Raw genomic sequence first — 12089 nt, 5'->3', positions numbered from 1 at the left:
GCTTGCTGCAAGGTCCTCCACTGATCCAGCAAGAAACATTGATGCCCTGATTTCTTCCTCATTCAGAACATTGGAATAACTGGTCCTCAATGAATGTTCTTTTCGATGACTGAAATCACATTGACTCCCCATCCAGTATCTCCAGATTGGCTGCTATGTTTGACTACACTTCAGGCAGTGCTCCTTCGGCCAAGTGGTGCTAAAGAAATGCAGGTCTTCTTTCTCTCAGTTGGGTTGTACCAATGCCAGGGTCTTTGGCATCATCTTGAGGGGGTCTGAGGAAGTCTCATCAATCCTTCAGGGAAAGGGTTACACTCAGAACTGGGGTGGGAAAAAGAGCAAAGGGGGGGGTGGTATCAGTCAGAAATCTTCAACCTCCCCAATTACCATTCCCCCTTCCCCCCAACCAATCAGTGATGTCATAGGGAGGGCAGTGGGAATCTGGACCCTCCTCCCTCAAGAAAACCCCCAGGTCTGGGATTGTCCTGGGGAGAGTCAGGGATATAGGCCCAGAATAGTCAAGCAATCCCTGGGCTAAAGTGGTGGGTCAGGATTGGGAGGCTGAGTGGCCTCTCCCAGCTGCTGTGGGTAGGATCAATCCCCTTCCCCACCAATTTCAGGTAACTGAAAGGGGAAATGTTACCCCTGCCCAACCGAACCCCACCCCAGCCCCTTGGGTTTGAGGGCAGACAGTTGTTAGAGAGCTTGGGGAAGCAGGATAAAAATCTGAAAGAACTGCGGATGCTGAAAATCGGAAATTGCTGGAAAAGCTCAGCATGTCTGGCAGCATCTGTGGAGAGCAATTCCTGTGTGAGCAGAGGCTGGGACTTATCCAGAGGGTTTGACTGGGTCTGATTGTGTGTGTGTGTCTCTCTCTCTCTCTCTCGCCCCCCTCAGGCCACCCATCGTGTCTGCAGTTCACCGTGAACATGACCGCTGCGGTAAGGACCTATCGCTGGCAATGCATTGAGTGTAAATCCTGCAGCCTCTGTGGTACCTCAGAGAACGATGTAAGTTACCGTGGCAACGCGACGTGGGGACAGTGAACCCCGGCACAATAGGTCGAGGTGTGGGGGGGGGGGGGTGGCATCAGCCACATGCAAGACCAACTGGAGATGGCATAATGGCACAGAAAGGGAGCCATTCGGCCCATCCAGGCCTATGCTGGGCTGTCTACGAATCTCCTTAACCGAAAGCGAGGGCAATTTGTTCAACACTCTGTCACAGGCCTCAGAGGAAGGAATATGTTCCGATCTGGGACGGTTCCGGAAAGATGCTAAGGCTTCGGGAATGGTAGAGAGGGAAATGGGACGAGAGACCTCAGGTGATTTGGACAGACTGGGAATCGTTCTCCTCAGAGCAGGGAGGGTTAACAGGGAGATGGAACCGGGCATTTCGATGGAGTCAGTCTGGATAAAGTGTTTCCATTGGCTGGTGAGTCAGGTAATCAGAAGGACACAGATGAAAGAGGATCCAGAGAAGGGAGGGGACGAGGAGAATATTCTAACTCTGTTACTTGCGGTGATATGGAATGGACTGACTGAAGTGGGGGTGAGTGAAAACAGATGGAAAAAGAAAAAAATAATGGTGGGATAGGAGAAGGAGAGAGAGAGAGAGATGGGGAGTAGCTGAAGGGAAAGGATATCTGCATTTACATGGCACCTTTCACAACTTCAATACCTATCAAAGTGCTGTACCCTTCAAATTACTTTCTTTTAGTAGTGTCATCCCCGTTGTAATGTAGTGAACTCAACAATCAATTTACAAACAGCAAGTTCCCACAAATATCAGCAAAACAAATGATTCAGTAAAAGTAAAAACAGAAAGTGCTCTGGAGAGATTCTGAAATACAGCTGTACTAGTCTCGAAGTGTTAACTCTGTTTCTCTCTCCTTAGGCACCACCAGACCTGCTGAGTTTCTCCAGAACTTCCTGTTTTTGTTCCAGATTTTCGGCCTTGCAGTGTTGAGTTTTGAAGTGATTTGACGATGTTTTAAGTGTTAGTTGAAGGGTACATGTTGGGCAGGGCTCAGCTACTGAACTTCGAATAGTGGTCCAGAGATGTTGCACTTTGACCTCGAGCGGGCAGACCAGGGGCTTTGAGCTACCCTCTTGCCTGAAAGAGGGGCGACAGTTGCAATGCCTGACTCGACTGAGTGAGGACCCTGTGGGAACAGGCGACGTGGCCCTGTGGCTGAGTCAGGCACTGGGGAGGGGATCGTTCAGGATTTGTGGATTGACAGCGGAAGGAAAGGGGGGCTGATGGTGAGAGTGTGAAATAAGAAAAACCTGGACTCTGGTCATTGATAAATTTCACGTCAAGTGAAGTTGTTGATCGCTCACTCGAACTGTCAGGGGAAGTGGTGATGGTGGCTATAGTTGCAACATTCAAAAGGCATCTGGATGGGGATATGAATAGGAAGGGTTTAGAGAGATGCTGGCAAATGGGACTAGGTCAGATTGGGACAATAAAGGATATTCTATTCTATTCTAGATCTGGTTGACGTGGACGAGTTGGACCCAAGGTTCGGTTTCTGTGTTGTATGGTTCTGTGACCCAATGGGTGCTCATAAGGACAGAGAAAACATAGCAGGCATCCAGGGCAAGGTTCCAGAGATTTAAATCTTCCAGTTTTAGTCCCAACAGTACGCATGTTTATTTATTCATTAGATGTGAGTGTCTCTGGCTAGGCCAGCATTTATCACCCATCCCTAATTGCCCAGAGAGCATCACTGTGGGTCTGGAGTTACATGTAGGGCCAGACCAGGTAACAATGGTAGTTTCCTTCCCTAAAGAGGCATTAGTGACCCAGCTAGGTCCCTCCCCGCCAACAGTTTCATGCTCATCATTAGACTCTTAATTCCAGATTTTTATTGAATTTAAATTTGACCATCTGCCATGGCAGGATTCGGACCGGAACCCCAGAACATTACAGGTGTCTCTGTATTCACGGTCGAGCGATAATACTGCTAGGTCACGAGTCCTCAATTGCATCTTTCATGCTGTATGTCATCCCAAGGCAGAGCGCACGAGTGCAATCAGATCGGATTTGACGGTGGGACGGTAGTTAAGGTTTTAGGACATGTGCCCAATAGAAGATTGATTCTCAGCAACAGCTTAAAGCAGGAAGGTGAGTAACAGACAAAGGGGGAGAAGCTTAGGGAGGGAGTTCCAGAATTTGAAGCCCAGGTTGCTGAAGGTATAGCCCAGCTCTTTCTCCCCCTCCACCCCCCTCCCACCCCCCCCCCCCCCACAACCTTGTACAGTTATTAAAATTGGGCCGGGGTGGGGAGGTGGGATGTATTTGCAAGATAAAGCAACAAATTACATGAATTAGTTTTGTATTTCCTTGAGTAAAGATTAAATGATGTTATAGTTGTTGTGGTTATGATGATAAAGGAAGTTGATAAACTATTTTAACACATAGAAACTAGGAGCAGGAGTAGGCCATTCGACCCTTTGAGCTTGCTGCACCATTCAGCATGATCATGGCTGATCATTCAACTCAGTCCCCGTGTTCCCCTTTCAACCCCCATATCCTCTGATCTCTTTACCCCTAAGAATTATATCTAGCTCCTATATGAGAACATTTGGCCTCAACTGATTTTCTCTGTTGGTTGGGAGCAGTGCAGGGTATAGGGAGGGAGAGTCCAGAACAAAGGGTTTTAACATTAAAGTTAGTCTATTAGTGATGGCACGAATAGATTCTGGAATATTCCCTCTGCCCAGTAGAAACTGGTGGTTAGATGGATTTTTGTCGAGTATAGGGATTGCGATTATGGTATCACGTCATGAGGGGCTGAATGGCCTACTCCTATTCCAGTAGGAAGCAAAGGCTTTGAATTAGAGGGAGGTTTAAAATTGCACCAAACATGAGAGCAGTTTGGGAATTACAGAGTTCACCAGTATTCCAGTTTGCTTGTTTAAAGAAGCACAATCTCGATTGAGATACTTGATATATCAGTAAAATGAACCTGTCCGGGTATCGCAGTAGCACCTAACATAAAACCTGATTATTCCCTTCCTCCCAACTCCAGGATCAGTTACTGTTCTGTGATGATTGTGATCGAGGGTATCACATGTACTGCCTGAACCCACCAATGTCTGAACCTCCTGAAGGTAAGGACCCCTTTTCTACCCCTCTCCCACTAACGCATTTCCTCCCACAGTCCAAAGATGTGCAGGCTAGGTGGATTAACCATGGGAAATGCAGGATTAGAGATGGGGGGGGATGGGTATGGGTTGAATGCTGTTTGGAGGGCTGCTGTGGACTCGATGGGCTGATTGGCCATGTCTCCATTCGAAGTTCTCGTTACATTATTCATTAGGGACACATTTGTCGACACTGTCACGTGTGCTGCGTCTACACATGACATCGGAACTGGACATTCCGCAATGAACACGCAGGGCTAATTGCCGACAGTTGTCAATTTTCAACAAACACGGCTGACGGCTGTTTCCTATGTCAATGTGTCACGCTGTAATTGCACCCTCCAGCCAGTGGTGGCACTGCCAAGAATGGGATGGCCAACTCTCAGTCAGCTCGTCAGTCTGAATGACTGAACCTCACTAGCCTGTGGAAAAAATGATCAATCAGGACAAGTTGGATTCATTTTGTCCCTTGTTTTTTCTCCCCACCCCTCCCCACAGGCAGTTGGAGCTGTCATTTGTGTTTACAACAGTTGAAAGAGAAAGCCTCAGCCTACATCACGTTGACCTAAAAGCCGACGTCGTCATTGGTGCGTTGGTGCCAGTGACCCTGAAGTTTTGCTTGTCCAGCTCAGAAAGGTGACCCGGTTCCCGAAACCCGGCACTGAAACCTTGTAAGATTGTGATCCTTGATTTGGAGAGGTCAGAATGCTGCTACTTGGGGCAATTTCTATCCTTGTACTGTGATTGCAAACATGAAATGAAGTGTTTTACACACGATGTTTTAATGAGGGGCTTTTATTTTACTTTGCAAAGCAAATATCCTCAACATCAAACATTGTTTAGAGATAAGTGTGAATTGAACAAAGGGCAACTCCAGCCGCTGAGAGAACTATCTTGCTCCAGTTGATTTTATCTCAGCCTCAAGAAGCCCGCACGTTATCGTCAATGACCCGTTTATTGAACAGACCCTGGTAACACCACCGTCTTGGTCAGGTTTTCGCATGTTCTATTGGTGTTATACAAGAGTTGGACCCAGTGAAAGAACAGGATCGTCTAACCCTTCGATAAAAAAAAGTTGTTTCTTGTAAAAAGGAAGTGCATGTTGTGATATATGTATATTGTACTTTCATCTGGTTCTCCCCTCCTCATCAAAGGACCAATGTCAGATTGAATTGAATTGGTCCAATCTCTGTACAGCAGACTTGAGTGTGGAAGTCGAAGCCAGCAATCCTGAGGAAACACGTTGTTTGCTGGCCAGTGTGCCCTCAGCCTCCTGTCTATACACAGAGTGTTCAACCTGGTTTCCCGAGCTCCCTGGAAAACACAACCCTCTTCATCGGGACAGCATCCCCTGGCAAGAAACAAAAGGCAAATTTCACACACACCCCCCACTCAAGAAAACCCAGCTTACTTCAGAATAAGGCCTGGGACTGTGGGATGCTGTTGTGTTTGAACTTACTCTTGTGAAGGCCTGAACGGAGGAGTGATCCAGGCCTTCATCTTCTGTTCCTGTCATTAGTGTACACTATGCTGTACTTTGGGATTATTTGCAGAAAAGAGCGTGTGCGTGTATATATGTGTGTGCATGAGGACTGAGGACCACCTCATTGGCTAGCACAGGTGATTGGCAATCATTCCGACCGACCCTCTGACCTGTCAGTAACTTCTCAACTTAGCCCGGTCGCTCCCAATTCCAAGGAAGACCCAAACAAGTTTAGAAGCCAGGGAGTGTCTTCTAGAATATTCCCATCCCTGGATGGCCAAGGGAAAGGAAGTGCCAACTGCAGCAACCTGTGAGTGGGCAGTTTCTGCTGGCATGGATCTGGGGCATCTCGCTCGCAGTGGAAGAGGACGGCGTTTTCACTGTGGATAGAGTGGCAGAGGGGGAGCAGATGCAGGTTACCTCTGTTCATGCTGACCCTCAGTCACGGCCAGCTTCACAACAGGCCCATCAGTTTCTGAATGAATTCAGAAATCAGTCCATATGTTCGTCTTTATATCATAAAAAAAACACTCAATCGTCATTCCCTCCTTTTTCAGATAAAACAGTTACATTTCTTTTGGGAAGTCACGTATTAACAGCAAAAGGGATTTTCCAGAATGTTCCAACAAAAAGAACAGTCCATTCACCCCTTTGATGTTGTATTCTAATTGGTTGTAGTAAACCTCCTGGTCTAACCCTACTTTCCTGCCCCCCCCCCCCCCCCACTCCTTCCAATATTTCCCCTTTACAAACAGCTGACTGAATCCCTTTTAAAAGAATTGATTAACTTTGCTTCAAAAGTGGAAAACTCCACATTCTAACCCAAGAGGGTTTCTCAGAGATTTATCCTTGTCATCCTCTTAAACTAGTTCAGCATGGAGAAGTGAAAGGACACCATCTTTATTCACCCGATTACAGTCCAGCAGGATTTTATCAAGAGGCCTGTCTCAGCCCTCAGTTGGAAAAAAATCCCAACACAAATCTAAACTCATTGGCAGATCGACCAGGAAAGAGGGAGGGGAGAGTTCAGTGAAAGTGTTTGGCGCTGTGAGTCGTTGGGATTTAGAATTCACTGCTTGACAGGGTGATGGCAGCAAATTTAACAGGATCTATGCAAAGGGATAAACACTGGGCAGAGTGGAAACTGCAGGGTCATGGGGCAAGAACAACAGGATAGTAAAGCAAAATAGACTGAATGGCCTTCTTGTGAGGTTAGGTGCTATGATTCTCAAAACTCTCGTTATAACTGGGATCCCTCACCTCTGGTATTCACAGAGTCAATCGTCACAGCACTAACCTCCCCCCTCCCACCTCCATACCCTGACTCCTGTCCATAATGAAAAGCCCTAAGGTTTGGGAGAAACATTTAGTTCACTTACACAAACGATTTGACTGAGATGCTGGCCCTGGCAGTGGCTGAAACTCAGTAACAGCCGCTTACTTTTGTATAGCACACCTTTAATGCAATAAATAATACTCCCCCCCCCCCCCCCCCCCCCTCCCCAAGGCACTTCACAGGATCATTATCATCAGGGAAATTGGCACAGAGAGAAGGAGGCGGGGGCTGTCTGATCAAGGAGACTAACTTAAAATGAGGCGAAAATGGAAGAGTTTTGAGAAGATTTGTAGCTCAGGCTGAGGTTCTGGATGTAGGTTTGCTCGCTGAGCTGGAAGGTTCACTTTCAGACATTTCGTCACCATACTAGGTAACATTATCAGTGGCTTCATCCAGAGGCTCACTGAAAATGTTACCCGGTGCGGTGACGAAACATCTGAAAACTAACCTTGCAGCTCAGCGAGTAAACCTACATCCAGAAAAAGGAAGAGAAATTTAAGGGGGTGGGGTCCCAGAGGTTAGAGTGAAGCTGGCAAGGGTGGAATTATAGGAGTGAGGAGATCCCAGAGGATTGTGGGGCTGGGGGGAGGTGATAGACATATACAGGGATGAGGAAGTGGAAACACGAAGAATGTTAATAATTGAGGCATAATTTGATAGGGAGCCAGTGTAGGGTGGGGTCTGAGGTGGGAGGGGAGTGGGCGAGGGAGATAGGAAAGTGGACAAGGGAGATGGGAAAATGGGCAAGGGGAGTGGGCAAGGGTGGGGTGGAGTAGGTGAGGGGAATGGGTGAGGGTGGAGGTAGTGGACGAGGGGAATGGGTGAGGGAAATGGGGAAGTGGGTGAGGGGAGTGGGTGAGGGTGGGAGGTAGTGGGCGAGGGGAGTGGGTGAGGATGGGGGGTAGTGGGCAAGAGGAGTGGTGAGGGTGGGGGGTTAGTGGGTGAGGGGAGTGGGTGAGGGAGGGGGATTAGTGGGTGAGGGGAGCGGGTGAGGGTGGGGGGTAGTGGGCGAGGGGAGTGGATGAGGGTGGAAGGGTTGGTAGGTGAGGGGAGTAGGTGAGGGTGGGAGGGTAGTGGGCGAGGGGAGTGGGTGAAGGTGGGGGGTAGTGGACGGCGGGTGGGGGGTTAGTGGGCAAGGGGAGTGGGTGAGGGAGTGGGGGTGTTGGGTGAGGGGAGTGGGTGAGGGTGGGGATGTAGTGGGCGAGGGGAGTGGCTGAGGGTGGGGGTGTAGTGAGCGAGGGGAGTGGGTGAGGGTGGGGGGTAGTGGGTGAGGGGAATGGGCGGGGGTGGGAGGTTAGTGGGCAAGGGGAGTGGGTGAGGGTGGGGGGTAGTGGGCGAGGAGAGTGGGTGAGGGTGGGGGGTAGTGGGCGAGGAGAGTGGGTGAGGTTGGGAAGGTAGTGGACGAGGGGAATGTGTGAGGGAGATGGGGGAGTGGGTGAGGGTGGGGGGGTAGTGGGTGAGGGTGGGGGGTTAGTGGGTGAGGGTGGGGGGTTGTGGGCGAAGGGAGTGGGTGAGGGTGGGGTGTAGTGGGTGAACGGAGTGGGTGAGGGAGATGGAGAAGTGGGCGAGGGGAGTGAGTGAGGGTGGGAGGGTTAGTGTAGGAGGGGAGTGAGTGAGGGTGGGGAGGTTCGTGGGCGAGAATGAGAGGGTTAGTGGCCAAGGGGAGTGGGTGAGGGTGGGGGGTTAGTGGGTGAGGGGAGTGGGTGAGGGTGTGTGGGTAGTGGGCGAGGGGAGTGGGTGAGTGTGGGGGGGTAGTGGGCGAGGGCAGTGGGTGAGGGTGTGGGGATAGTGGGTGAGGGGAGTGGGTGAGGGTAGGGGAGTAGTGGGCGAGGGGAGTGGGTGTGAGTGTGTGGGGTAGTGGGCGAGGGGATGGGTGAGGGTAGGGGAGTAGTGGGTGAGGGGAGTGGGTGTGGGTGGGGGGGGGTAGTGGGCGAGGGGAGTGGGTGAGGGTGGGGGGTAGTGGGCGAGGGGAGTGGGTGAGGGTGTGGGGGTAGTGGGTGAGGGTAGTGTGAGGGTGGGGGGGCTGTGGGCGAGGGGAGTCGGTGAGGTAGGGGGTAGTGGGCAAGTGGAGTGGGTGAGGGTGTGGGGGTAGTGGGTGAGGGGAGTGGGTGAGGGTGTGGGGGTAGTGGGTGAGGGGAGTGGGTGAGGGTGGGGGGGTAGTGGGTGAGGGGAGTGGGTGAGGGTGGGGGGGTAGTGGGTGAGGGGAGTGGGTGAGGGTGTGGGGGTAGTGGGCGAGGGGAGCTGGTTTGGAGCAAGTTCAGATTGGGACAATGTTCGAGGCACTCAGGTGTATATGTTGGGGGGGAAGGCAGTGGCTTGAACATCGAGTCTCAGAATAAATCAGTCTTTAGGCTATCAAGGATGAGAGTTATAGGAGCAGATGGACTGAGGCAGCAACTGAGACAGAACTAACAGAAAAAAAAACAAAGTGTTGTTTCAAATCCCTTCTTGCCTTTTGCCCGTTCCCCTCCTCCAGAGTGTTTTAAATTGATGCAGGTCATGTTACATCACTGTGTTATTAATTTACAATTTGTACATTGAGCTCTTGTGAACCAGGATGCTGAGAGATTAAGTTGTTTTGAACCAACCTTGTTACTGCATCTGAAACTGGCTAGTTCTCGCTCACTGTTTGCTCCTGCGTGCTATTTCCCTGCAATGTGGTACGTATCAGCTGTTAACTCACTGATGTCCCTTTGTATTCATGCAGGATGAATGGCAAGTACACCTTTAAAGAAACATTTTCGATCCGTTAGAGTGTACTGTTTCAGAGAGAGTTGGAGAAATCTCCCAGTGCTTCCTTACTTGATCCTTTCCAAATAGGTCAGGTAAAGTCAGTGTGAAAGCTGTTCTCTTATTAGAGAGACACAGCTGCTGCTGGTGGTTAAACCTGAGGGTCACCACACCTCAGGCAAGCAGAGTCCTTTGTGCCAATGCAGGAGTTGAACCCAGACAGTTGGAGTGACTGCGCATCACAAACCAGCCCAATGTGAGTTATCCTCATTGCCAGACCTGATTTGCTTTCCTTGCAAGTCCCAACAGAGCCAAATTAATTCACCACAAGTTGTTGGATTTCAATTGACCTCAATCATCTCTCTCGTGGGTTTCTTCACATTAAGAATAAAAACAGAAATTGTTGGAGAAACTCAGCAGGTCTGGCAGCATCCATGGAGAGAGAGAAACAAGAGCTAACAGATGACGCTTCTTTGGAATTCAATACAGACATTTATCACTGTTCAGAAGGAACAGTAAATGTAAAACTCATGTTTCTGATGCTGCCAGATCTGCTGAGTTTCTCCGGCACTTTCTGTTTTTGTTTCAGGTTTACAGCCTCTGCAGTATTTTACTTCAGTGTGAGTGTGCTTCACATTGCAAGGAAAGATCCCAATGAAACGGGCAAATCCGACACACACCAGTCTGATACGTCTCATATACTCAGACTCCAATGTGACCAGTACATTCATTTCCCATGCAATCCTGTTTTCATCCTCTGTCTGAGGAATGTCAGAGATATTCCAGCGATTCCCAACTTCCAAACATTGCCCCATCCCATTGCACTGATCCTTCCTTGGATCCTGACCAGCTTTGGATCCACTGATCCCGTTATATCGGTATGACGCTCGATTCCTACACTTCATCTTCACTGGGCTTTTGCAGTGTGAGGTCATAGTATTACAGAGATGTACAGCACAGAAACAGACCCTTCAAGTCCAACTCGTCCATACCAAACAGATATCCTAAATTAATCCAGTCCCAATTTGCCAGCACTTGGTCCATATTCCTCTAAACCCTTTCTATCCATGTACCCATCCAGATGCCTTTTAAATGCTGTAATTGTACCAGCCTCCACCACTTCATCTGGAAGCTCATTCCATACACGCGCCACCCTCTGCGTGAAAATGTTTATCCTCAGGTCCCTTTTAGATCATTCCCCTCTCACCTTAAACCTATGCCCTCTAGTTTTGGACTCCCCCCTCCCAGGAAAAAAAAGCCTTGCTATCTACCCTATCCATGCCCCTCATGATTTTATAAACCTCTATAAGGTCACCCCTCAGCCTCTGACAGTCCAGGGAAAACAGCCCCAGCCTGTTCAATCTCTCCCTATCACGCAAAACCTCCAACTCTGGCAACATCCTTGTAAATCTTCGATGAACCCTTTCAAATTTCACAACTAGCTACGGTCCCGATGTTGGCTCCACTCAGAGAGAGGAGTCTGGTGCTGTGCCACATCTGGCTTTGGTTTTCTGTCATGTCCAGACGTTGGGAATCAGACATGTTTGAGGCTCTGTAACTGATTTGAGGTGGGGGACCTTCACAGATGGTCACTCCAATGGTTTGAGAGGTTTTTTTAAAGGTTTCGTGGGATGTCGGTGTCACAGGGTGAGGCCAGTATTTGTTGCTGTCCCTGATCGCCCCTTGAACTGTACGTCTTACTCAAGCTTTTTCAGGGGGCAGTTCAGAGACAACCATGTCTCTGTGGATCTGGAGTCACGTACAGATCAGACCGGGTAAGGACGGCAGATTTCCGTGCCTCAAGGACTTTAGTGAACCAGATGGGTTTTTACAACAATTCATGATCACCATCACTGAGACTAATTTTCAATTCCAGAGTTTATCAATTGAACTTAAATTCCACCATCAGCAGATTTGGAATTGGAAGCCGTATTTCCAGGGAATCACCTTAGATGGTTAGTTTAGTGATTGATTGTCACTTTCCCATTTCTCCTTAAAGCAGTTAGTCAGTCACACCACACAGGAGCACATAGCCATGTTCAGTGAGCCTGGGTGATTTCAGAAGCAGGGTCCACTTATTGTAGTTCAGGGTGTACCTGGGTGTATGTATTTACAATACTCTGCAGTCGAATTTGGAGTGTGGAGTGCCTGGGAATCTCTCCAACTGACAATCAGGGACAACGAGGGGGCAAGAGTCTCACTTCAACTCAAGTCCAAGTTAGACTCACCCAGGAGAGGAAGTAAATTTGGCTAAATCCGACAAACTGAGAACAAGCATGAAAACATTCAGGGGACTTTCCTGTCCCCCACTGTTAAACCCTCACCATCTTTATCACCTCCTCCTATCAGGGTCCCTCTGCTAGTACACCACCCAGCACAGCCAGTGAGG

General features: G+C 49.2%; 1 protein-coding gene across 2 annotated transcripts in view; it reads left to right on the top strand.

Annotated features, from left to right (window-relative positions):
- dpf1 (double PHD fingers 1) overlaps positions 1-7136 on the top strand; it is a 63931-nt gene extending 56795 nt beyond the window's left edge. For both annotated transcript variants that reach the window (XM_087984068.1, XM_087984066.1), the window contains 3 exons: positions 898-1010; positions 4037-4118; positions 4650-7136. In XM_087984068.1, coding sequence (XP_087840194.1) covers positions 898-1010; positions 4037-4118; positions 4650-4720 — 266 coding nt within the window. In that variant the 3' untranslated portion in view covers positions 4721-7136. The remainder of the gene's footprint in view (positions 1-897; positions 1011-4036; positions 4119-4649) is intronic.
- The last annotated feature ends 4953 nt before the right edge of the window (positions 7137-12089 follow it).

Source organism: Chiloscyllium plagiosum, unplaced genomic scaffold (genome assembly GCF_037043375.1).
Source record: "Chiloscyllium plagiosum isolate Xiang-an unplaced genomic scaffold, Cpla_swu_hap1 HiC_scaffold_47, whole genome shotgun sequence".
In the NCBI taxonomy this organism is placed as follows: domain Eukaryota; kingdom Metazoa; phylum Chordata; class Chondrichthyes; order Orectolobiformes; family Hemiscylliidae; genus Chiloscyllium; species Chiloscyllium plagiosum.
This window is presented reverse-complemented; position numbering and strand designations above follow the sequence as displayed.